This window comes from Macrotis lagotis, chromosome X (genome assembly GCF_037893015.1).
Source record: "Macrotis lagotis isolate mMagLag1 chromosome X, bilby.v1.9.chrom.fasta, whole genome shotgun sequence".
Lineage (NCBI taxonomy): Eukaryota > Metazoa > Chordata > Mammalia > Peramelemorphia > Peramelidae > Macrotis > Macrotis lagotis.
Genome location: NC_133666.1, coordinates 330,959,282 through 330,986,136, shown reverse-complemented (window position 1 = coordinate 330,986,136; position 26,855 = coordinate 330,959,282). Strand labels below are relative to the sequence as shown.

Here is a 26,855-nt window from a genome sequence, read left to right as displayed (position 1 = left end):
TTTTTTTTAACATAACATTAATTTTTTTAACATTAATATTACTCCTTTAATTTAAAAAAAGAGAAAACTGATGCCTAGAGGGTTAAACAAACTTGTTCAGCATTACACAGATATTAATAGCTGGGTATGAACATTCATCTTCTGACTCCCAATTCAGTCCTTTATTTCCAATTCATCGGTTTCATATATTTCCAATTCATCATGGTATCTTTTTATACATTCCACTTTCTATATAATACCTAACTTCCTTGGTTCCATTCTCTTTTTTGGTCCTTAGTCCTTCTTAGGAACTTGTACAGGGTTGAATTTACTCCTGTGCAGTTTAACTATACAGCATCAGGTAAGAGTTCTTCCAAACCTTAGTCTATGATCTCATGAACAAGTCTTCTTTCCCTTGGCTTTGTTTTTTAGAACATTTATTACTTTAAAAAATAACATTTGTATTGCTTGAGCTGAGCAGTTTCAGAATCTCAAGTTCTGATAAAGTATTTGATACCTTTGATTTTATGCAATTTTTTAAAAATTGTGTGCCAGGAATAGCGAATTTCACTGTCTTTTTATAAAAATGATAATTTTTGTTATTTTTAGAGTTCATATATAGTGTGAAATTAGAATCCTTGTTTGACCATGTAACAAATTGAGACCATGGATTTTTCCTGTGGCTCAATATTGGAATCAGTTGATTCTAGTGTAGATATAATGTATTTTTTTTTTTAGCAAGGCAAACGGGGTTACATGGCTTGCGCAAGGCCACACGGCTAGGTAATTATTAAGTGTCTGAGTCTGGATTTGAACCCAGGTACCTCTGACTCTAGGGCCGGTGCTTTATCCACTATGCCACCTAGCCACCCCAATATAATGTATTTTGATTCGGTGTAGGAGGCACAAAAAAATCTTAAAATGAGTCAATGATAATATGATCTTAATTGATTAGATGTCCTGAAATGAAGGTCTATGGAGAGTTTTTTGAAAGTCTTGTTATTTTGGAATTTTTCATGCTTCTTCGATAAAGGGAGTCTGGCTTCTAAGTTGCTACTGATGGGAAGATTGGTTGCAATTGAGAATTTCATCATTTTTTGGTCAGTATTTTTAATGAGCTGTTTTTATGTTGCTAATGGCCTTTGCAAAAAGCTAAAACAGAGCTCCAGTCCTACTTAGTTTGCTTTTTGAATCCTCAGGTGCCTTTCTGCTATCTTTGGCAAACTATAAGTAAGTTAGGGTCCCCAAGACCAGTCAGCCATTTTACTTTTATTTTTGGCAAAGCAATGGGGTTAAGTGACTTGCCAAGGCCACACAACTAGGCAATTATTAAGTGCCCAAGGTTCGGATTTGAACTCAGGTCCTCCTGATTCCAGGGCTGGTGCACTATCCACTGCTCAACCTAGCCACCCTGAGTCAGCCATTTTGAGTAGACACTAGGTTTGGACTGGTTGGGACTGGGAGTGGGGGAAAAGAAATCTTTTTTAACCTACAATTTCCTTGGAGTCTCAGTTTGTTCTAGGTTCCTTAAAGCAGGGATTTTTAACCTTTTTTTGTTTCATCGACTACTTTGGCAATCTGATACTTATGGACTTTTTTTTTTCCAGAAAAATGGTTTTTTTAAAATACATAAAACAAAATGAATAAAATTAAAAAGGGAACCAATTGTTTTAAAATACAGTCAAAAAATACTAAAAAAGTTCATGGATGCCCCTTTTTATTGTAGTTCATTTAGTTCAGATTCTGCTTGATCCCATTTGGAGTTTTCTTGGTAAAGATAGTAGAGTGGTTTGCTATTTCCTTCTGCAACTCATTTTACAGATATGGAAGGTGAGCTAATCAGGATTAAGTAACTTGACAGTCATTCAGCTAGTGTCTGAGGTTAGATTTGAAATCTGGAGGAAGAGGCTTCCTGACTTCGGTTCTGGCACTCTATTCACTGCACCACCTAATAACTGCCTGATAACTTTTACTTTCCTCAATCTCACCAGGCTATTCTGGTGAGAGAAAGAGAAGAGGAGCAGATAATCTCTATAGACCCCTGGCTTCCCAGAGTACTTTGAATGTGGGAGGGCAAAGATGAGACTGGGCTTCTGTAAGGGACAGATGTTCTTTGAGATCAGTGTGCCTGACAGACTTGACAAAATCATTGACTTGTCCTGGAAGAACATTAGAGTTCATTTAGTTCATTTCCAAGACTTTTTGTGACCCTGTGTAACCATTTCAAGGCAGTAAAAGTAGACTTGTTTTCAAGTACTGTACTTTTCTACAAAGTCAGTTCTTTCATTTAATATCCTGGATTCCTGCCAAAGCTGATAGATAATATCACAACTAAAGAAAGGTTGATGGGAGCACTTTGCCTTTAGCTTGGGGCTACAGTCTTTATTTTATTTTTTGTTTTTTCTCCTCTCCTTTCCATTTCCTCCCCCTCCCTCCTCCCCCCCTTTTACTTTCTAGAAGGATTTTCGATTATATTGCCTTGTTAAGGCATGTATCAATGCAGTGCAAACATCCGATACATTTATTTTCTGTTTATAAGAGTCATCATTATTAATAACTAACATTTATCTAATACTTTCCATATGCCAGGCTCTGTGCTAACCGCTTTACAAATATTATCTCATTTGATCTTCATGCCACTTTTAGAAGAAGGTACTATTATACCCATTTTACAGATGAGGAATCTGAGCCAAAAAGAGGTTGAGAAGGGGCAGTTAGGTGGTGTATTGGATAAAGCACCGGCTCTGGAGTCAGGAGTACCTGGGTTCAAATCCGGTCTCAGACACTTAATAATTACCTAGCTGTGTGGCTTTGGGCAAGTCACTTAACCCCATTTGCCTTGCAAAAACCTGAAAAAAAAAGAGGTTGAGAGCCCAGTTACAAAACTGGAAAGTGAGGCCAGATTTGAACTCAGGTTTTCCTGTGTCCAGACTTGGCACTCCATTCAGTATACCACTTGACTGTCTTCAGGAACTTCTGTTAAGAAAATCTTTATTCTCAAATAAACTTTTATTAATTATTGTTCTGTTTTTCAGTCAGGTCCAACTCTTCATTACTCCATTTAGGGTTTTCTTGGCAAAGATAGTGGAGAGGTCTGCCATTTCCTTCTAGCTTGTATGTTTTTATTTTGTTTTTTTGTTTGTTATAGACGAGGAAACTGAAGCAAATAGGGTTAAATGGCTTGTCCAGCAGGGTCCCATGGGTATTTTCTGTGTCTGGATTTGAACTCAGGTCATCCTTATTCCAGGTCTAACATTTGGAATCGCATAATTTCTATTCAAATCTCAACCTCTCCTCTTATTTCTAATGTGAATTTGAATGGATCACTTAGTTTCAATCGAGTTAACACATGAAAGTCACTTTGCAAACTTTAAGGCCTTATCTAAATGCTAAATGGTTTTTTTAGGTCTCCATTTTCTTACCTGAAAAATGAAGGATGTTTTCGTTAGGTGATCTCCTAGGTACCTTTCAATTTAAACTCAAACTAAATGAAATCATACCATTTTAAATGTATGTTTTAAATGGCGTACTATTAAAAAAAGTAAATAAAATGCATACAATAAAGTGATACTGATGTATTTGCTTTCATGTTAAAAGTTCAATAAGCATTAATTATATGTGCTGGAGGTGTTTGAAGATATGAAGTGGTATCTGTCCTCAAGAAGTTTGTATTTTCCTTAGGTAACAGACTTACAAAGGTAAGAATAGTGCTTGAAAAAGCTGAAAAGAGGTTGAACATTAATAACTCTAGAAGGGTTAGGGTAGGGGATGTCAGGGAAGGCTGTTTCATAGAAGGTTGAATATTTGAAGAAGAGGATTCTGAAATGTAGTGATAAAGGTTGATATTGGCATAGTATATGGGTTGTTGAGTTTGGGGAAAGTATAACCTAGGTCTCAGAAGATAAATAAGAATCAGAGTTTTAAATGTCAGACTAAGAAGTTTCCATTTTATCCTAGAGGCAGTGGGGAGCCACTGAAAGTATTTTTTGAATATTATTTTATTTTATTTTTTTAATTACATGCAAAGATAATTTTCAATATTCATCTTTTTGTGAGTAATCTGTTATAGTAATGCATGTATGATCATATTTAGCATATTTCCAAATTGTTCATTGTAAAAGAAGAATCAGAACTAAAGGGAAAAACCATGAGAAAAAGGAAAAAGCCAAAACTTGAAAAAAGGAAAATAGTATGATTTAGTCTGCATTCAGACTCCATAGTGTTTTCCTCTGGATGTGGATGGCATTTCACTGAAAGTTTTATAAACTCTCAATCGATGTGATCACTCTTAAGAAATTTATTTTGTGGCGTGGCTAGGTGGCGTAGTGGAGGGGCGGCTAGGTGGCGTAGTGGATAAAGCACCTGCCTTGGAGTCAGGAGTACCTGGGTTCAAATCTGGTCTCAGACACTTAATAATTACCTAGCTGTGTGGCCTTGGGCAAGCCACTTAACCCCATTTGCCTTGCCAAAAACCTAAAGAAAAAAAAAGAAATTTATTTTGTGTGCTTTGTGAAAGGTGTATTTGAGAAGAGAGACTAGATTCATGGCGACCAGTTAAGGAACTTTTACAGTAGTTCAAGGAAGAGGTGAACAGTGGCCTCAACCAGGATGGTAACTGTCAATGAAGAGAGGGCATTGATTCAAGAGATGCTGCATAAGTAGAATTAGCAAGGCTGTACTTATTCAGGGATGAAGTAAGTTAAGAGTAAAGGAAAACTTACACATCAGGTGGGGAATGGCAAAGAATTGTTTTCTTCTTTGTACATGAACAGAGTTCACTGATTTTTATGCTTTTTATAGTCATGGTTAGTATGCATGTGTACTGATTTGCCCCCCCCCCCCTTTTCCTTGAATCTTTTTTTAAAAATATTTTATTTTTTTCTTAATTACATGTAAAAACAATTTGAATTTCAATACATTATTTCCATATTTCCACCACTTGGAATAACTTCTTGGTTTAAGATGATGTAATAAGACTTTGGGAAAAGGACAGTGTGACATGTCCTGGAGGCCTGAAACTTGGTGGCTTACCAGAATTCTAAGGAGTTGGGAGGAGGAGTAAGGTTTGCCTTTATATACTTAAATCATTGGAGTATTGTGTACTTTCCTTTCATTTTGGAAAACTGGGAGAATTATATTTATTTAGTCTTTCAGCCTGAATCTTTTTTGTTCATCCGTCCAGTGGTCATGATCAGAGGAATAATGACAGTGAACAGATCTATATTTTCTTTTTCTTTTATTTTTGTGGGGCAGGGGAATTAAGTGACTTGCCCAAGGCCACACAACTAGTAAGTATCAAGTGTCTGAGGTCTGATTTGAACTCAGGTTTTCCTGACTCCATGGACAATTCTCTATCTACTTCGCTGCCCGGCTGCCGCAGATTTGGATTTTCTTGTTCCAGTATATAAAATATAGGACTGAGCTGTAAAGGACTTTAGGGGACTTCTAAACCAACCCCTTATTTCTCATGAAATGGGAAACCAAGGTGCAGAGAAATTGACCCACCTAATTATCAGTTAGAGGTAACATGAGGACCCAGGGTTCTGGAGTATTTGTTCTTTTTAAAATACTTTAACCAAGTTTATTTCTTTTTTTATGACATATTCCACTAAATGTCCTCCACTGATATATTTTATATGTGATTTATATAAAACATTTGCATATGATAATTTTATATAAATATATACAATACCCTTGCTATAGATAAATTATATATACCTATTTTAAATATAATAATTTCTATAAAATACAAAACATAAATATTTTACCAAAGTGTCATTTTCATAGTAACTCTTTTAGGTTAAGTATTGCAAGTTTGACATCCAACTGATAATTTCCAGATCCCTAAAGTAGGTTTAAATGATTGGTATGTTGCCCTGAAGTGCTCACACTATGATTAATACATTTCTTTGGATTCCAAGTCCAGTTTTCTTTCTGTTAGATATTATTGACTTCATTCAATTACTGTTTACCAAGTCTTGATATTTTAAAAAACTCTAGTCAGAGTTTTACATTCTTCCTAAAAACAAATGGAACATTTGATAAACGTAAAGACATTTAACAAGCTAGTAGCTTTCTCTTTTTAAAAATTCATTATCAATGCAAACAACACAAAACAATATAAAATATCTATAATAGCTTTATTAAAGGGAAATAAACAACTCCATTAAAAGAAAAAATAAAAGCAGTTATGCATTACCGTTACATATTGTAAAAAAAAACCTTATTAACATATAGTCAAATTCTGGACTGTCTGAATCCAGTGATATGACCTGCTCCATTTAACTGTGTCTCCACCATTAATTTTCTCTTACGTTTGCAATCCCTTGGCTTTTCTCTCTGACTATGAGTCTTGGAAGGCTGAACCAGTGGAAAATCTAAATGTTGTTAGGGTCTATCAAGAGGGAAAAACTTGGTCTATGGGGGTAGCAGTGAATCTAGCCTAGTAGGCCTATCGGGAGGACCAGATTAGTTAAGTATCGAGGAGAGGCTTGTTTCTAGAAGATGCTGAATCTCCCTCCATATTCCTTCTTCCTTCTCCCTCTAGATAAATGTAGCTCTCTATACCTATAAAAGATAGGTTATCTAATAGATACATCTGTGTCTAATGCACACATGCTTATGTGTGTGTACATATATATGCATATATAATTATATAGGAACATTCTATCCCAGAAACTCATGAAGACCCAATCCTTTACCACAAGAAATTGTGATCCACCAAGAAGTTAATGACAGATAATGAAAGCTTACATTTATACAGTGTTTGAAGGCTTGCAAGGTGCTTTACTATATTATTTCATTTCATTCTCACAATCTAATTGGGAAATATTAGCAAAATAAATAAAGATACAGTCCATTAGATTATTAATTTGTGATTTTCTAAGTCTGGGAACATCTAGAAGTGAAGTAATTTATCCAGGGTTACACAATAATTTGTCAGAAGTAGGATTTGACCCCAAGTGAGATTCCCTTTCTTTCCACTATTTTGCTACTTTTCAGTATTTTTATTAATTATGAAAAATGTTCTATTTTTAGAATGAAAGGTGTTTTTTTACAATGTCAGGAGATGCTCTGTTTTATTCCTCCATGAAAAGAATCCAAGTTTACTGGTACTTTGTTAAGCACAGGCTCTTTGCTCTTTCTACAAGAAATCCATTAATGTCTTTAGAGATTGTTTTGAATATCTTCCACTCTTCCCTGTTGAGCCTATGCAGACCTGAGTGTGACTGGTTGTAGGACTGACTCCTTTATTCCTGTACTCAGAGGACAAGGGATCCATCTTCTAGAAGGATGGAAGGTTGGGGAGAATTACAGGAATTGATTAAAAATTAAAATTAAAAAAGTTCAGTTAAACTTGCCTGTGACTCACTATTGTACATCTGGGAGAATTTTCCATGATGTGGTTCTACTCTTTCTGCTGGTCCAAAGAGAAAGAATCAGCCAGGTGTTAGAGTTATTTTGAATCTCCAGACTAACCAGAGACAAAAGGTAGTTTAACCTAAACTGAGCTAGGTCTTCCTTTCCGTGCCTATTCTTCTGCCCTTCACCCTCTCCTGCTCTTCTTTCATCTGCCTGGAAATTTCCACAAAGGTATTAGCTTTCCTTAGCTTCAGAATCTGAAGTCTTTTCCATTCTGAATGTGTTTCATTATCCCCCCCCCCTTGCATCAAAATAATTTTTAATGTGCTCCTTTTGTACTTGAGGGTCTTTTAAAAAAAACACATTTTAAGATTTCCTTGGCCTCTGTAAACTGAGGAAAACACTTGAAATGTGTTTTTGTTATTGTTTGATCTTTCTGCAAATGATTTCATTGGGACAGATTTACTCTTGGTGAACAGACTTCTGCCGATGAGCAACTGTTGGAAATTTTATTAGTCTTACAGAATTTTTTCTGGGATACTGAGAAGTATCCCTAATGCCTCAAAGTCAGGACAGGTAGAACTTTTGAGCTCACATTTTTGACTCAAAGGTCAACTCTCTACTAAATCAAGATTCCTTTAAGAACATGTATTTTTGCCTATTTCAAATACTGACCTCTTTAAAACCAGCTAGCTTTGTAGAAAGATCCTGAATTTAGTCTTAAAGGGGGTATGCCTTTATATAGAAGCAAACTAACTTGTTGTGTAGGTGATACTTATTTAAAAAATTTGAAGATTCAAAAAAAAATTGATAGCATTCTTTCCCCCCTTCTATTAAATATTTTTGTACATCAAAGACCTTTTTCTCTCTGAGCATAGGCCTCTGTTGTTGTTTGTTCTTCATTTTTGAAGAGGACCATGGTAGGAGTAAGGTGATGCTATATGACTTGCAGTGAATTTGATTTGTGAAGGAGGTCTGTGAATCACTAGGCTCACTCTTTCCTCAAAAGTCACCTGGGACCGGTGGCAAGATGTGGATCTGGAGGACAGGAGATAGGCCTAGGACTGATTAAGCCGCATTAAAGAGCAGGTCTAGTAAATTGAGTAACTTCTTGGGTGTAATTCCAAATTGGTTTCTGGAATGGTTGTACCCATTCATAGCTCCACCATAGTGGTTACAGCAGGGTGCCTCTTCTTTTTTTTTTTTCCATCTGCTCTCCTTTGGATTGGTACTGGATAGAAAATCTAGAGTTGAGGGGTTTCTGAAGGTCATCTAGTGGCCTCATTTTACAGATGAGGAAGTTGAAACTGAGAAAACTTAAGTGACTTGCCAAAAGTTATGAAGACAGGATAGACTTTGAGAGAGAGAGAGAGAGAGAGAGAGAGAGAGAGAGAGAGAGTGGGTGTGTGTGCGCGCGCATCTGTGTATTTTCATGCTACTCTACAACACTGTCACCTAATTTGTCTGTTGGCAGAAGGGAAGAATACTTGAGAGGAGAAGAATGTATCTTCAGTCTGTGTTTCTTAGTCCTCCATATCTGGTACCTACAGTGCCTGTGAGTGGTTGATGGATTACAGCTATTGCCAGGGTGACCAGATCCAGTGTAGTAATTGAGACAGTCCCTGCCTTCAAGAAGTTTTTTGGTTTGGTTTGGCTTCAGGCTATTGAATTCCTTGAAAGCTATTAATTCGAGGCATTTGCTATGATGCACAGTCCTTTGGGGTATTTTATTATTGGCAAAGGGATCAAGGTAGAGTTTTTTTTTTTTTGTACACTATTGAAAGTAAAAGAGGTGCTTCTGGTTTTTACCTTGGTGGCAAATGCTGAAGAGTTTGCTAAATGGAAAAACAATTGTGGTTTGAATATTTACTTAAAAAAATAAAAGAAAGAAAATAGCACAAAACATTGTGTCTACACTTAAACACTTTAAACACTCTTGGCCCCCAAAGTTTGGGACTAGGATGTTGAAGACCAGCTAATGGTCAGAATTGTAAATTTAAGTCTTGAGCTCAGCTCTTATCTTTGCTATCAGTTATAAATCAACTTTAGGAGAAATGTCTTGGTTATTTGATGAGATTTGTGACTGACTTAATTGTTTGACTCAGTTTTTAATAACATGCTTTTCTGGAATAAGTTATTTTATAAAACTGTTTTCAGTTTTAGTACTTAAGGTACTTTAATAGAACTTTAAGGTTTGCAAAGCACTTGCCTGCCCACAATAGATAGTGTGAATATTAATAATCCCTATTTTTAAGATGAGGATAATTAAACACTTGAAATGATGAGACTTACTCATAGTCACATGGGCCAGTATCTCTTTCCTTATCTCCTTTTCTCTAAAACCAATTTACTCAACAGTAGCTAGGAAATGTTGTTCAATTATGTTATAGAGTTGATTGATAATGTTGTGTTTGTTAGCCTCCACTTCTCACATTTCCATTTATTTGCCAAATCTTGCTTTCTTCCTCTGTAACATTTCTTCATCTATGACTTCTCCTCCACTCATACACTACTTTACTACTTTAATTTAGGCATTTATCACCTTTACACCAGATTATTCCAGTGGCTTTGGTCTTTCAGCCTCAAGTATTTTTTGTCCGTCTCCTATTCCATCCAACACTTTTTCCATTACATATAGATGACAATCTATCATGATGTTGTCCTGAATTCCAATGCTTATTAAATCTCTAGTAATATCTAATTTATCTGAACTTTTCTTAGAAATTTTAGCTTTCTTTCCATTGCCCTTGATTTTAATTTGTAAAACAAAGCTTTCGTTTTTTAAAATGTGTCATTTTTGTATCTATGTCCCCAAATTTCCTAGTGAATCCTTCCTGATAACAAAGAAAAATAGTTAAGTAAAACCACTTAAAAATAAGTGTTGCCAAAACTGATAGCATATGCAACAAGTGTAATTGTTTGAACAAATGTTTTAGTTTTTTCCTGGTTTATACAAATCCTCTTGTTTTTTCTGAATTACTCTTAATTCAGTAATGTTCCATTATACCATGTTTTTTTTTTTACTACATCCCCCCCCCCCCCCAAAAAAAAGAACTATTATAAATACACTTTCTTCATCCTTGACTTCCTTGGGATATATGCTTAGTAGTGACATCATTGTTTGTGTCTTTGCTCAGATAACTCCAAATTGTTTCCCAGAAGGTATAAATTCACAACTCAACCAATAGAGTATTAGTGTGCCAGTCTTGCCACAACTCATCCAATATTGATTATTTTCTTGGTTTTATTCTAGACCAATTTAATTGTGAGATAAAATCAGTATAATAGGGTATTTTATCTGTTTTATTCTTGGTCTTAGATTTGAGGTGGGAAGAGAAATCCCAGTTAATTTATTTATTTTTTCCTATTTTTTCAAGGCAATGAAGTTAAGTGACTTGTCCAAGGTTACACAGCTAGGTAATTATTAAGTGTCTGATTTGAACTCATGTCCTCCTGACTCCAGGGCTGGTGCTCTATCCACTGCCCCACCTAGCCACTTAGCCACCCAGCCAGCCCTCTGCAGTTATTTTAGAAAGATTAGCCAAACTCTTTTTGAAGGAGGAATTATTTTTTCATGTACATTGATTATAGATTGTATTTTTCTGACCTCCAGTTTTTAAAAAGAGTACATTCCTTGGGAACTGGCCCCAGATGGTGAAAAATTAATATTGTCCATCTTTTTCTTTTATATCTTAATCTAATAATATATAATCTAATAATGATCTAATAATAATTTGAATGAGAAGAAATAGGATTAATTAAAATATCTTCATTAATTTTATCTTACTATTCTATCCAAAATCAGTAAGGAATTGGTGCATATATAGGATTAAGAGCTATTCTTTAATGGAAACTTTTAAAGGGTTATAGTTTTCATAAGAAACTATCAATAACCATTTGGAAAAATAAGTTTAAAATGAATAATAATCAGTAAAACCTTCCTGGGAGAAAAAGATGTTAAGAAGATTAGTAAGCTAGTTTAGGCCTCTTGAATTGTGCATTAGTTTATTATTGTGAAAAACTATGTAATCATGCATGAAATTTAGCTAGATTGTACATACTCTTCGTGTGAACAGAAATTTGTTTCTCCAACTTGGTTAAAAATTCACATATACTAAAAAAAATTTGAGGCAGCATTATTTCTTGTAACAAGTAGCTGGAAACAAAATGTATCAAATGATTATGGAATAACTGAATACATTATGGCTTATGAATGCAGTGTCACACTAAATGAAATGGGATGATTTGCAGTTGTGTCTGATTCTTCATGATCCCATTTATAGTTTTCTTTAAACGATACTGGAGTGGTTTGCCATTTCCTTCTCCAGTTCATTTTATACATGAGGAAACTGATGCAATATTGTTAATAGGTATCTGAGGCCAGGATTTTTTTTTCCTTCTTTCTTTCTTTCTTTCTTTCTTTCTTTCTTTCTTTCTTTCTTTCTTTCTTTCTTTCTTTCTTTCTTTCTTTCTTTCTTTCTTTCTTTCTTTCTTTCTTCCTTTCTTTCTTCCTTCCTTCCTTCCTTCCTTCCTTCCTTCCTTCCTTCCTTCCTTCCTTGCATTTACATGCAGAAATAGTTTTCATCTTGTTTGCAAGCTTCTGAGTTCCACATTTTTGAGGCCAGATTTGAACTCAAGAAGATGAGTCTTTCTGACTCCAAACCTAACACTGTACCACCCAGCCACCCTGGGAAACATGGGAAGACTTTTGTAGACAACAGTATACTCAATAAGAATAATGTAAATAATCAATTCTGAGAAGTTATAAAAGGTCAGTAAGAAAGGATGTGACTCTATTATTAGGTGATCTCTTTGGGAATCTGTTTCCTAAAGAACTTGTAAAATAGTTGTGTAGAAATTACCTTTTTTTCCCAATTACATGAAAAAACTAATCATGACAAGGATATGGAAGGGTCTCCGGACTACAGAAGAGGAGTTAACAATGATGTGGCAGTTAAAAATGAGGTCTTTAGTGTCAATAATAGAATCTTAGTATAATGAGGGAAGTTTTTTCACCTACTGTACTTTGGTCTGCTCAGAACAGTTCTGTAGTGCTTTGTCATTTTGGGGCTTTCCATTTTGTAAAAAAAAATTATCACTCCAAAATGTAGCATATTTAGAGAAGGCAACTATATTGGTAAGGTACCCAGAACCAGGGCCATGGAAGGATAGTGGATCTTTCATTCAACCAAACCTGAAATGTTCAATCTGGAGAAGAGAAGATATAATAGGATCTTATCATTGCTAAGTTTTTGATGTACCCTCACTTTGATGGGAAAGGGATTAGACTTGTTTTCCTTGGCCCTAAATGGCAGAACTGGGAGTGATGGGGAAGATTTGTTCCCTAATTAAATTTTTCATTTATCGTGCATATATTTATTGATTTTTATTCTTCCTATCCCACCCCCACACCCCAGCCAGTGGAAAAAAAATCAAATCAAAAACCATTTAAAAAAAAAAAGAAATCATAGCCAAGTAATGTTGGCCAGTTTTATATATTTTTTCCATCACTTTTCTTTCAGTAGGTGGGTAGTATTCTATATTCAAGGGTCTTCTGGTGTTTTGATTGGACACTGCATTTGATAAGAATTTCTAAGTCTTTAAATTTTGTTATTTTTGGTAAAGTTGATTATCAGAAATATTCTTGTTCTGTGCACTTCTTTCTTTATCACTTTCCAGGTTGCTTTGAAGCCATCATTTCTTTAGTTTTTGCAAGGCAATGGAGTTAAGTGACTTGCCCAAGGTCACCCAGCTAGGTAATTATTAAGTGCCTGAGGTCAGATTTAACTCAGGCCTCTCTGACTCCAGGGCCAGTGCTCTATCCACTGAGCCACCTAGCTGCCCCTGAAGCCATCATTTCTTCCAGCACAATAGTATACTATTACATCCACTTTCAGTAATTTGTAACAGTTGTTTCCCAAATAATGGGCATTCTTTTAGTTTCCTTTTTCGGCTATCATAATAAGAACTGCCATAAATACTTTTGTACATATGGGATCTTTTTCATTGATCTTCTTGGGGTGTAGATCTTTATTGGGACAAAAGAAAGATTTGCATAGTTTAGTAACTTTTGGAAGAGTTCTAAATTGCTCTTAGAATGCACAGTAATACTAATAGTGCATTAATGTGATCACTGATCATTCTGTTATATTTTCCCTTTTTTTTGTGAACAGTGGGATTTTCTTGGCAAAGTTCCTTCTCCAGTGTGTCCCCATTCTACAGATGAGAAACTGGCAAATAAGTGGTGTGACTTGCCCAGGGTCACATAGCTAGTTCATGTCTGACTGGATTTGAACTCATATCTTCTTGATTCCACATCCATTGCTCTATCCACTGCATCACTTGACTGCCTTTTATATGTCCTTATTAATGATTTGGATCATTTTTCATATTTCTTCTTATAAACTGAATTTCTTCCCTTGAGAATTGCTTGTTCATATCCTTTTACCATTTATTGAAGAGTTAGCTCTTGTTCTCATAAATTTGAAGACCTTTAACAGAGAAAACCATTTTTTCTTAGCTAATTTCTCCTTCTCTTAGCTTCATTGAATCTATGCAAAAACTTTAAAATTTTATGTACTTAAAACTTGTTCATTTTGTGATTTTCTTTATCACTTTTTTGGTTATGAGATCTTGTTCTTCTATGATGTGATATCAATGTCATGTGTCTATTTGGAGTTTATTAATTGGTGGTGTGAATTATTCATCTATACCCAATGTCTCCCAGATTGCTTCCCAATTTTTCCTTGAAGAGTGAGCCCTTATCCCAGTAGCTTTTGTCTATGTAATAATTGAATACTAGACTTCTATAATGATTTGCTGCTTTATGTGTATTCTACCTATAACTCCAAGAAACTATAGTGTACTTAGTTCCCATACCCTGGGCATCACCAGGTTGAGGGCAACTGACAGGCTTCAAATCCCGTCTGTCTAACCCAAGCATGTGAAGAGTTCCTTTCACTGGTGGAATCAGTGGATGAGAACAGTTTGTTCCAAGAGCCATGAAGGTTCCGAAGCAAGTGCTGTGAAGTGCTTGGAGTTTGGTCAGGTGTCAAGACACCAAGGTCATCTACTGTGTTCTTGGCCATCACCAGTTGTCCTGACTTCTGTTCTTCAGTGATTCTGGAAGAGAGTGAAGCTGATGACCTTGTGCAACTCTGCCTAACAACTTAAATCCAATTTATCCAAAAATCAAAGCATAACCTTGTGATGTTACTAATTCTCTTCAAAAACAAAGGAAAACAACATCAGTATATGTATATACCTAATCTATCATTGGTATCCACCTTTCTATTATTAAATCAGTATCAAATATTTTGATAATTTAATGCTTTGTATTGTCATTTGAGATCTGATATTGCTAGTTCTCTTTCCTCTCCACTGTTTCCATCATTTCCCTTGAGATTTGATTCTTGACCATTTGTTCTTCTGATAAATTTTACTATTATTTTTCCAGATCCATAGTAGTTTGGTTGTTAATTAAGGTATTGTCATTATTATATTGTTTTGACTTACCCATGAACTATAAATAATTTAAAAATTATTTAGGCTGATGTTTCTGTAAACAGTATTTTATAGTTGTATTTTATAGTTTGGAATCATGTAGTAAAGTCCAGTTTTTCCTTTACTGTGAAAAGAGCTGCTCTAAGACTTAGAGTGTAGGATGGGTTTCCTTTTTTTAAAAGACATTTTAAAGAATAGTCAATTTGAAAGATAGTCATTCTGGATTCTTGGCTCCTGGTTATAATTAAGATCTGTAGGGACAGGAAGGTCTAATGTTGGTCTTCAGCCCATAGCAAATTCAAATGTGACCTTGGCAGGTGGTGACCTTGTCAAAATTTAGTTTACCTCAGCTGAGAGCAATAAACCTTCAGATAGACTATCTCAGCACAGCTGGAATGAGGACAAATGACATATTGTCTAGAGAGCCCTTGGAATTCCTTGGAGGAAAGTTGTGGTTTAAAATTCCTGGTTCATTATTAAGACTTCCACTCCCTCCCCTACAGAGTGGTGGTGGTGAGGAAAGCTTGAGAAATGAGTGGTGTTACTGGTGTTGGTGACAATAACATTGGAAGGTCTTTGCTACATGGGATCATCATACATAGTTTAAATTTGTCAAAAGCAACTAAATTTATAGGTTCAGTTTAAAGGAGAGGGAAATTAATGTAATTTGTACCCATTATCTAAGTTTAAAGCTAAGTATAAGTATTAAAAAGTTATCTGTAATTTACATTTAATTTCTTAATTGTTTTTACTATCTGCTTTTGTAAGTCATTAATTTATTGTAGTGGTAAAGATCCGAAACCTTGGATGATTAGGAATTAGAATGGCTGTTTTAATGAGTTAGTTAAATTAAAGCCTGTCATTGGAAACCATTAAGGAAATATTAAAATACTTAGCATAGGAGCTAAGTTCTGGTTATCTGCAACAGAGCATGTACACATATAATGGCAAATGATAAATAATTTGACTAGTGCCTGAAAAGGTTGGGTCCACAGCCATAGTGGAGAGTCTTAGGAGTTTGGTAGAAGGTAGTTTCAACCAACTCTAAAATCTTGAACTCTGGATGACTGAAAGTTTGTTGCTTATATGGTAGGTATTAATCAGCATATCTATGAAAGTTAACCTAATAATTTCTTTTTTATACTGGATTGGTATTATTTGAAAGGGGGCAAATGGAAGAGAAAGAGTTAATTTTGTGTTAAGAAAAGGAGGGAACTCCCACAACTTTGTACTATGAGGTGATCTGGTTCATATAGATAAGGTGGCAAACAAAACCAGATACATTCTATATCAAGTGAAGGCAGTATTGGTGAATGGTCTTTTCCAGCTCTGTCTCTTATGGCCTGTGCTCTAATAGTAATTGAACAGTGGTCCGATGTCATTGGTGAGCGTTTTACTGCAGGTAGTCTTTGGTGTGAATGAAAATGATTTAGGAGGTTGGGAAGAACTTGTACTATTGACATTGCTTTTTTTTTTTTAATGTTTTTGCAAGGCAAATGGGGTTAAGTGGCTTGCCCAAGGCCACACAGCTAGGTAATTATTAAGTGTTTGAGACCGGATTTGAACCCAGGTACTCCTGACTCCAGGGCCCATGCTTTATCCACTGCACCACCTAGCTGCCCTGACATTGCTTTTATTGATGGTAGTCCTATCCAATGGTGCCTACTTTTTCTGTTATTTAATTTGGAAACTTAGACCCATATAGCTTCAGTTGTATTGGGGCAGCCATTTCAAAGAAAGATTTATTGGCATGGAGATTATGAATATTTTAAGTGACCTTCTAGCTTGGTATGAGTTCTTTTTTTGAAACACTTTTTTATGGGGGAATGTGTCTTGTTTTAACAACTACATACTCTAGCTTTTATTGTATTTCATGATTAGAAAGTTGTGATTTGTCTAATATTTAATGTCCTCAGGAAAGTTTGGTTATAGCTACTATTTAAGATTTTGGTTAGATTTTGTTTTATTTGGTATGCCATCTAAAATATTTCATTACATGATTCACATGAGTATTTGGAACACATTAGGAGAAAGCTTTTAATTATTTAGAATTGTGGAAAGTTTACTTTAGTGTTTTATTTACTATTAAGAATCTTTAAAAATGCAAATACTTTATGCATAAGTTGCCAAAGACAAATTCTAACATTCTGTATAGTTTTTTTTTTATTTGTAAGGGCTTTAGCTTCATTGTGTGCACATATATAAATACAAAAAGAGAAATACCTTCATTTTGCTATTGCTTTATTTCCAAAAGGAATAGTGTTTATGATAGTTGAGGCTAAAGTATTTCCAATTTTTTTATAGTGGAGAGATCTTTTTCTCTATCCCTAGACTTTTGTTTCAGAGTTCATATCCTTTTCATAAAAGATCCCAAAGTTTTTCATGGAAGAGGAGAGGTATGAAGAAATGATTTGAAAAAATCAAAAGGGCAATAATTTTTATTGATATAGCTTTGTATAGTGAATGAATGAACCTTGCAACTTCAGATGTACAAATGCTTTTCAGATTACCTTTCAGCTATCCTTAGTACTCAGCATTTAGTAGTCTCAGAAATGTATTGAATACATCTTAAATATTTCCTTCAGTATTTGGTTATTTTCCTATTATTTATTTCAGATTCAGTATAGAAGTAACTGCTTAAAGGTTCTTTTTTTAAAATAATATTTTATTGCTAATTTTTGTTATTGGCTTTTCTGAATAATTCCCTCCCTCTTCCCCAGAAGGCCCTCTTATTAAGGATTTATTTTACTGGGTTTCAAGATTCTCACACTCTTTTTAAAAAAGAAAGCCCAGAGGACTGTTTGACAGTTGCTAGGGACTGGCTTTAAATGGTGACATCTGTCAATGAAAAGGAAGCAGGCCACTATTGTTCCTACTCACTCCCCTTCCCTTGAATAATGAATCTCTACTAAGACACAAGCTGCTTCACACACTGGGAGAAATCTTTAGATCTAGATGAGAAAATATTCTTGATACTTGTTATTTTAAAAAAATCCCAACTGCAAAACCTTGAGACTCTCCAATTAACAGAAAAATTTAAAGTGTGTTGTTTGGAACCTTTTGTGGGTATTACTGGGAAGAGGGTGTGTACTGACCTTGTGAATGCTCAAGGCTTCTTTCCTTGTTTTGCCACCATCCTTCCTCTCCTGAAATTATTAAAGGCTAGTATTTTGGATTTTTGAGATCTTAAATTCCAAAATCAACTTCGTCTACTTTTCTAGGATGTTTGAGAGAGAGGAAAGTATTAGATGAATAGGTTCCAAAATATTTGAAACTTTAAAAAAAATGAACGACTAAGTATGAAGGATTGGAAGAGGGAGATGAGCCAGTCTGAGGTACAAATATGCAGTCACAGTAGTCTTCAGAGACCATGCCACAGCCTCTAGACCATAGTCAAAAATTCATTTTCTGCTCAAAAAAGACACCAAAGTTTTTCAAGGAAGAGGAGGGAGATAAACAGATGACTTATGAATCCTTTTAATAGAGAATAAATCCTTTCCTTTACATTCTCCTTTGTGTGTGTGTGTGTGTGTGTGTGTGTGTGTGTGTGTATCATAAGAGGGAGTTGCAATTAAGATGTCTAACTCATGTGCATGCATATTGCTTTATTTACAAAAGGAATAGTGTTTATGATAGTTGAGGCTAAAGTGTTTCCAATTTTTTTTTATAGTGGAGAGATCTTTTTCTCAGGAAAACACATGTGTTCTTGGGGCATATGTGCTCATATATGTACACACACATATAAATGGGTTTATATAGCAATGTTCTGAACCAGTCCATAAATTCCTGTTCTATGGTTTTGTGTGTGGTAACAAGATTAGATGGTGGGATGTCACCTGTGGGTTTAGCTGTAATTTTTTATTGTAATGTTAGTGGAACTGTTCAGAAACCATTTCCCTATTTATAATTTACCTTTCCTCCCACACAGACAGTAACTCATTAAATATTCTCTTGGCTTGGCTTCCTTTCTGGATACAAGCTAAAGGTGCCATAATTTTTTTTTTTGATTAAAGGTATTTTTTTTTTTTTGGTTATTGTTGTTCCATTTGTGTTTTAAAATGCCAGAAACATTGTGGTTTCCAAAAATTTATATTCTACCAGAAATTTGTTTTATACATATGAATGAAGGAACCATGGAAGAAATTTTCTCAGTTGTGTTTCTGTACTTGGATGCTACCAATTCTGAATTGAAATTCCTCTTTGTTTCCTGGATTCAGATCCTGGCTACTTATGTCATGTGTCTCTGGACAAGTCTCATCACTATTCCTGGGCCTCATCTCCTATCAAATGAGGAGCATGGACTAAAGGGTCTCTTTGAGAGGAGGGAAAAACCCCTTTACCTCCTAGCTATCTCTCATCCTTTAAAACTTTCTATTTAATGTACCCATATAATCTGTCTCTTTCTCATTAATGCTTTTCTTATTCAAATAAGTTTTAGAAATCTGTTGTGTTGCATATTTTGCTTGCCTGGGAAGGAGAGGATGGGTAAGACTTCCTGCAGCTACATGCTTGCCAGACTGGCTTGTTCCTATCAGTGTCCAACCCGGAGCCATGGTTGTTTGCTAACTTCTCTTACGTAGCTGGGCTCTGCAGGGTTACTTGGCCAGTACCCTGGACTGAGATGTCAGTACTATTGTTTTTCTACTATGGCAGTGGGGACAATAGCAGCTGAGAATATAACCAGCCCTGGGGCAGCTAGGTGACACAGTGGATAGATCACAGGCCCTAGATTCTGGAAGACCTTAGTTCAAATGCAGCCTCAGACACTTAATAATTAATAATTAGCTGTGTGACCTTGGGCAAATCACTTAATCCCACTGCTTTGCAAAAAAAAAAAAGAATATAACCAATCCCTATATTACTCTATTTCTATGCTGTGCACTCTGCCTGTTTCTGTCTTAGTCTGTCTTCCCGCTCTGTCCTCTCTTCATTTTTCTACCGCTCCTGTTCTTTTTTTTCTGTCTCCTCTCTCCTTTTCCTTACTCTCCAACCTTTCTCCCTCCTTTTCCCACATTCTCTTCCTCTTTCTTCTCTCTCTGATTTTTTCCCTCCTTTTTCTTCCCTTTTGTCCTCTGTTCTGTTACTACTTTGGATTTTCTCTGCCTCCCTTCTTGCCTTAATCCTAGATAGCAGTCCAGGCTATATCTTTTAGCAGCTCTGACCTTTTCTTTCATAAAAGTTGCTGTAAGTACTCACTTATGATACAGATAGTTGGACAATGACCTCATTTCAGTTCCTAAGTTGAACTTCATTATTACTAGCTGAGTCACTTTGACTGGGGAGAGAGTATCTATGTTTCTGTCTTTCTGTAGTTTCCTTGTGCTCAATGAGAAATTACAGTACATTTAGTGCTATGTTTATTATTTTTTTAAATAAAATTTTAAAAACAAATCCAATATGAGAAAAGAAAAAATTTATGTACGCAGCAGACCATAAGAGAATTCATTATATAACAATAAATTTCCATTTCAAAAAAATCTAGATAATAAATAGTACACATTTTTCAAAACTGCCCAACTTTTCTTTGCTTCCTTGTTGGCTTTCTTTTGTTCTCTGCTGTGTTCTTTTCATTTTATTTTCTTTCCCCTTCCTCCCCTCCAAAGAAGTCTACATTTAACTATATGTACACACACACACACACACACACACACACACACACACACACACACACACACAGAGACAACACTCTTTCAAAAACTTATCTAAGACTACTGTCCTTATTTCCTCCTATTATATTTCTCTGAAGGTGAATATTCCATCTTTCTTCATAAGTCCAAGTCTTTCCATGATTTTCTAAATCAGACATTTCATAATATCAGAGATTGATGAGATGATTGAGAGATCACATGAGATAGTCTAATGAAAGCTTCCTCCCTATCCCCACTCACCATAATTTTTTGCATTCCTTCTATTCTGGGCTACAGAAGTTTTATTTATACAAGAAAATTATAATTTAATATTATCAAAACTGTCCTTTTTTTATACTTCATCAATACTCTCATCTTACATAGTTTAATATTTGATGCAGTATAGTTTCTCAATTTTTCACTTATGATTAAATATATTTTAACTTTAAGTGTCTGAGATCATGAGTTGTTTTATGTTTTATGATGAAGAACAAAATATTCAAGGAAAGTGAACCTGAGCAGGTTACTTTTGTCTCTGCCTCTTAAAGTGATGGGATTGGGCTAGATGATGTCTGAAGTTTTCTTCCAGTTCCATACTGATGTGATATAGTACAAATAATACTATTTACCTTTTTTTTCAAAGAATTGAAAAAGTACAGAATTTAACTTAGTCTTGTTTTTGCTAATATTAAAGTAATCATTCCATTGGAATTTAATGGTTACATGTTTCTCTCTGGGAGGCAAATGTCTAGCAGATAAAGAAAGGCCTCTTCCCATTCATTTACAGAGAGATCTTCTAAAGAAAAATGAGGCCAATAAGAACAGTTACACTACTATAGAGATAAGGGAGATGCAGCTGGGCTTTATCCATATGAATGGGGGTCATTCTTGACCACTTAACTGTTCTGTTTATTTGTAGTGAAATAAATAAGATTGTCTTATCTTTTCACTAGAGAAAAACAATCCTCCTCTTCCTATTATAACTTCAGCCCTGTATTTATACCTTCACTTGTCCTTCACTTCTGGTTCATTTTTGCCTTAACTAACTTTGCACCAAAACATGTTTTTTCTCTTGTTTCTTTTATAATTCTTAGGTTTTCCCTTCTTTGGCCAGATACAAGTCTTGTCCTCATTGCAGCAAATACCAAGAGTCCTGTGTTAATTTGCAAGAGACCCTTACTTACGTTTAATGTCACTTCCCCTAGAATCTGTGTGTCAGATGTTGTGAATGTTTGCTTTCTCTGACTTCTCAAACTTAACACTTAGGAAAGGAAGTAACAGCATTGAGGAAAGCAGAATTCATCACAATTCCAGTTTTTGACTTCCTTTCCCTCTTAACTACAAAGAAGTCAATTCAGTTTAACAGACATTATTAAATACCCATAATCAAAGATCTATCTAGGCTTTGGGTAGACAAAGATAAAGGGGATAGATAATTCTTACCCCAAAGTAGCTAGTGTTCTACTGGAAGAAAGCTCTGAGTACCCCAACAATGAGGTAATACAAAGGAAGAGTACAAGGAAATATTTTGTGAGGATGAAAATAGCCATGGAATGTTCTATCTTTTTCTTTCATGTTCCCAGTACAATTAACTTGCTGATAAACACATTTGAGAAGCTGAGTGTTGAATTTATTTTTGCCTCTAGTTCCTGCAGACTGGGATTTTGATTTCCTGCAGTGTACAAATAGCAAAACATACTTTGCTTTTAATAGGGTCCAGATCACAGTAATATAGAAGGGAATGAAAGCAAGAAGAGTAAAAGTTTTAAATTGACACTTTTGTTTGATGCTGTCTACCTTTGGTCCACCTTTCCTTATTGCTCACATGGTAATGTTATTTGTTAAAATATAAAGTAGGGAAAATGTTGAAAAGTTATAAAGAAATCTTGGCTATATACATATATATATATGTGTGTATGTATATACATATATATATATATACTATTGAATAGGTAATATATATCTCTATCTCTATCTATATATAATATTGAATATAAAAGTGAATACTATAATATTGAATTCTAGGTAATTCTGTAAGCCAAACAGATTGTGGAATGACCACCTTTGTAGTTTTATTGTTGTTAAAGTTATTCTAATAGAGTTTTACCTCCCAAGTATCCTAGCCATTCTTAGTTCATTCCTAGTCTTTGAGTTGACAGCCAGGTAATACAGTAGATAAGAGTTCCATGCCTGGAGTCAGGAAGACTCATCTTTCTAGTTCAAATCTTACTTCAGACAATTATTATCTGTATGACCCTGAGCAAGTCACTCAATCCTGTTTGTTTTATTTCTAATCTGTAAAATGAGCTGGAGGAAAAAAAAACCACTTAGTTATCTTTGCCAAGAAAATTCCAAATGAGATCATGAAGAGTCAGACATACAAAAAGTTGGATGCTACTGAAATGACTGAATAACAAAACCTTTGAGTTATACAAGAAGGTGAAATTATTAAACAATATGCTAGCCAGCTCACCATTTATCTATTTTATAATTAGGAAATGCATTTTCATATGTTCTTATTTGATTTAGGTGAGGATCACATGCTAGATAGAGTATTTATTATATGCTAGGATGATGATGAAACTATGTTCTTCATTAGCATAACATTAAAGTGGATAAATTCTAGCCAAACCTCATGTCTGACTACATGGCCCCAATATCATGTAGATTTCAAGGTTTATTGCTTTTTCCTGTGAAACTCACATAAAAATTTTCCTAGCTTGATTGTTCTTAAACTGTGGATTACTTGTTTTTTTTAAATATTCAGAATTTTAATCCTAGTAAGATTTAAAGTGGATGACATTTGGTTATTACATCTGTGCCTTGTCATTTTAAATTTAAACATGACATGTCTGATGTGTAACATCTAGTAGACTGTGAAGGAAATAACCATAAAAATTTTATTTTTATTTATAAATACAGATACATATGCATATATACACATATAAATTTACATACACACATCTAACCTATCTATTACTTCTTTTATACTTAATTGCTAGTTTTATCTTCTATCACCTACTATATTTTCCCCAATATTTTTTCTTTTATTAATTTATTTTTATTTTTTTAATTCTCATTTTGTACAAATTTTTTTTTACATTAATAAAATATTCTTGTTTAAGAGTAAACAAAATACCCCTCCCCTACATGAAGATAGACTTGCTTGGGCGATAAAGTAAAGGGGAGAGAAAAAAAATTAAAATTAAAAAAAATAATAGTAATAATTGTAGGTATGGCCAGGTGGCGCAATGGACGAAGCACCAGCCCTGGAGCCATGAGTACCTGAGCCCACATCCAGCCTGTAGACCCAACAATCACCCAGCCGTGTGACATGCAAGCCATCCAATCCCCACTGCCCTGCAAAAATTAAAAAGAAGGGGAAAAAAGACCCAAAATAAAATAAAATAGTAATAATAGTAGGGGTGGCTGGGTGGCAGACAGATCATTGGCCCTTGAGCCAGGAGCACCCGGATCCAAATCCAGCCTCAGACACCCAAAGATCACCCTGCCATGTGGCCCCAGGCAGGCCACCCAGCCCCATTTGCCCTGCACCCTCCCCCCAAAAATAATAATAATAAAAAATATTCTTTAGTCTTTGTTCCAACACCAACAACTCTGTCATGGGTGGATCGCATTCTTTATGGCAGGTCCATTGCAAAAGTTACTTCCATACTTTTCCAGTGTTGCCATTGCTGATCGCAACTCCCTCCTTTCTTATTTCTCCACTACTATGTACTATATTTTCTCTCTCCTTTCACTCTGACTCTTCTGTAGGGTGGCTGAGTGGCACAGCAGACAGATCCCTGGTCCTGGGGCCAAGAAGCCCTGAGCCCCCATACCACCCCTTAGGCCCAGAATCCACCTGGCCCTATGGTCCCAGACAGGCCATCCAATCCCAGCCCCTTGCAAGAAGTAAAAAAGAAAATGTGTTATATCTGACCACTCTCCCTCCTCATGGTCCATCCTCTCCTCCTTTATTCACATCCCCAACCCTTCCCCCTGCTCCCCACTCCTTCTTACTCCAGATGTCTATACCCCATTGAGTATATATGCTGTTTCCTCTCCTAGCCACCTCTGATATGAGTGAAGATTCCCTCATTCCCCCTTGCCTTCCCCTCCTTCCATATCATTGCAATAGCTCATTGTAACAAAAAAAATCTTATTATATGAAACATCTTGGCCTATTCCCCCCCTCTCCTTTTTCTTTCTCCCATTACATTTCCCTTTTTTTCCTATTGACTCCATTTTTACACCATATTTTATCTTTGAATTCAGCTTTCTCCTGTGCTTCAACTATAAAAGCTCCTTCTACCTGCTCTATTAACTGAGAAGGTTCATATGAGTATTATCAGTGTCATTTTTCTATGCAGGAATACATGCAGTTCATCATCATTAAGTCCCTCATATTTCCCCCCTCTCCTCTAATCTCCATGCTTCACCTGAGTCCTGTATCTGAAGATCAAACCTTCTGTTCAGCTCTGGCCATTCCAAAAGGAACCTTTGAAATTCCCCTGGTTCATTGAAAGCCCATCTTTTTCCCTGGAAGAGGACATTCAGCCTTGCTGGGTAGTTCATTCTTGGCTGCATTCTAAGCTCTTTTGCCTTCTGGTATATTATATTCCAAGCCCTACGAGCTTCTAATGTAGTGTCTGCTAAGTCCTGTGTGATCCTGAATGCATCTCCACGATATTTGAACTGTGCCCTTCTGGCTGCTTGTAATATTTTCCCTTTGACTTGGGAGTTCTGGAACTTGATTATAATATTCCTGGGGGTTGTTTTTTTTGGGTCTCTTTCTCGGGGGGGGGGGGGGAATCAGTGGATCCTCTCCATTTCTATTTTGCCCTCTGCTTCTTAGGATATCAGGATAATTTTCCTGTAGTAATTCTTTGAAAATGATGTCAAGGCTCTTCTCCTGATCATGACTTTCAGGTATTCCAATAATTTTTAAATTATCTTTCCTAAATCAGTTTTACACATCAGTTGTTTTTTCAGTGAGATGTGTCACATTTTCTTCTAATTTTTCATTTTTTTGGCTTTGAAGTATTGAGTCCTGATTTCTTGTAAATTCATCTATCTCCCTGAGTCCTATTCTTTGTCTGAAGGATTTGTTTTCCTCAGAGAGTTTTCTTATCTCTTTTTCCATCTGGCAAGTTTTGTTTTTTAAAGTATTCTTCTCCTCAATAACTTTTTGAACTGTTTTATCCATTTGACCTAAGCTGGTTTTTAGCATGCTATTTTCTTCAGCATTTTTTTTTTTTGGAGTTCCTTGACTAGGCTGCTGACTTCATTTTCATGTTTTCCCTGCATCTCTCTCCTTTCTTTTCCCAGTTTTTCTTCTAACTCCCTCATTTGATTTTCAAAGTCATTTTTGAGCTCTGTCATACCTGATCCCAATTTCTGTTTTTCTTGGAGTCTTTAGATACAGGAGCTTGTGTTTCCTCATCTTTAGACTGAGTATTTTGATCCTTCTTGGGATCATAGATAATGTATTTCTCAATGGTGTTCCTCTTTTTTCTCTGCTCATTTTCCTAGCCTAAGCCTGTTTTTGGGGTGCTTCCTGAGCTTTTGGGACACCCCCACAATGATCTCAGTGTGTGAGGCTCTGTCCTCCCTCCTGGTCTGTGAATGAACATATGCACCCCCCTCTGCCATGGGGCTGAGGTGGGGGGGCCATGTTCCATGGGGGGGGCCTAGACTGTGATCCAGATCTGAATGTGGTCAGAGCCCCAGAGTCCTGTTCCAGGGGCAGAGGACAGAGCTCTGCAGTCTCTCTCTCCGCTCCTCTCCCTAGGTTCAATGGGCTCATGCCCTGGGGGCTCCTGCTTACTGGTGCTGCCTGCTTCTGTTTCCAGGATCTGGGCTGCAGTGGCCACTCTGCTTGCTGTGTGCCCTGAGGGCTGGGCTCTGTGCTCCCTCTGGCAAAGGTTCCCCACTGTTCCCCCAATTTTTGCCTGCTGCTCTGGAGGGCGTAGGTCAGGAAACTCCGCCAGTGGCTCCCAGTGCCCTGGGGCTGCCTCCAGGAGGCTGAAGTTCTTTCTCTCTGGTGGGCCACCCCTCCGACCCTGGGGAGCAGAGCCTTTCTGCTCTTTTCCAGGTTACCTTGAGTAGGAGAACTGCCTTCACTGGGTCCCTCTATGGGTTCTGTCTCTTGAAAATTTAGTTAGAGTCTTTAGTTTTGAAGATTTATGAGAGAGCGCCCAGGACACAATCTGCTCTTGTTACCATCTTGGCTCCGCCCCTCACCAGTTTTTCAACTAAAAGTTTTATCCTTACAGATGTTTTCTTTTAACATTAGTTTTTTTTGTACAATAGAAATCTAGAAGTTTTAAATTATTGAGAAGACAAGTTGCCTAGAAGGCACTTGTTACATCATCTAGAATG

The 26,855-nt window shown here is 35.9% G+C and overlaps 1 protein-coding gene across 6 annotated transcripts in view; it reads left to right on the top strand.

Annotated features, from left to right (window-relative positions):
- Positions 1–26,855, top strand: part of SLC12A7 (solute carrier family 12 member 7) — a 283,362-nt gene that overhangs the window by 141,083 nt on the left and 115,424 nt on the right. The window contains exon 1 of one of the 6 annotated variants that reach the window (XM_074201696.1): positions 14,858–16,228. The exons of 4 other annotated variants lie outside the window; for them this stretch is intronic. In XM_074201696.1, the coding sequence (XP_074057797.1) occupies positions 16,183–16,228 (46 nt within the window). In that variant the 5' untranslated portion in view covers positions 14,858–16,182. Of the gene's footprint in view, positions 1–14,857; positions 16,247–26,855 lie in introns of those variants that run through there. One more of the 6 variants, XM_074201695.1, reaches the window with a different exon arrangement.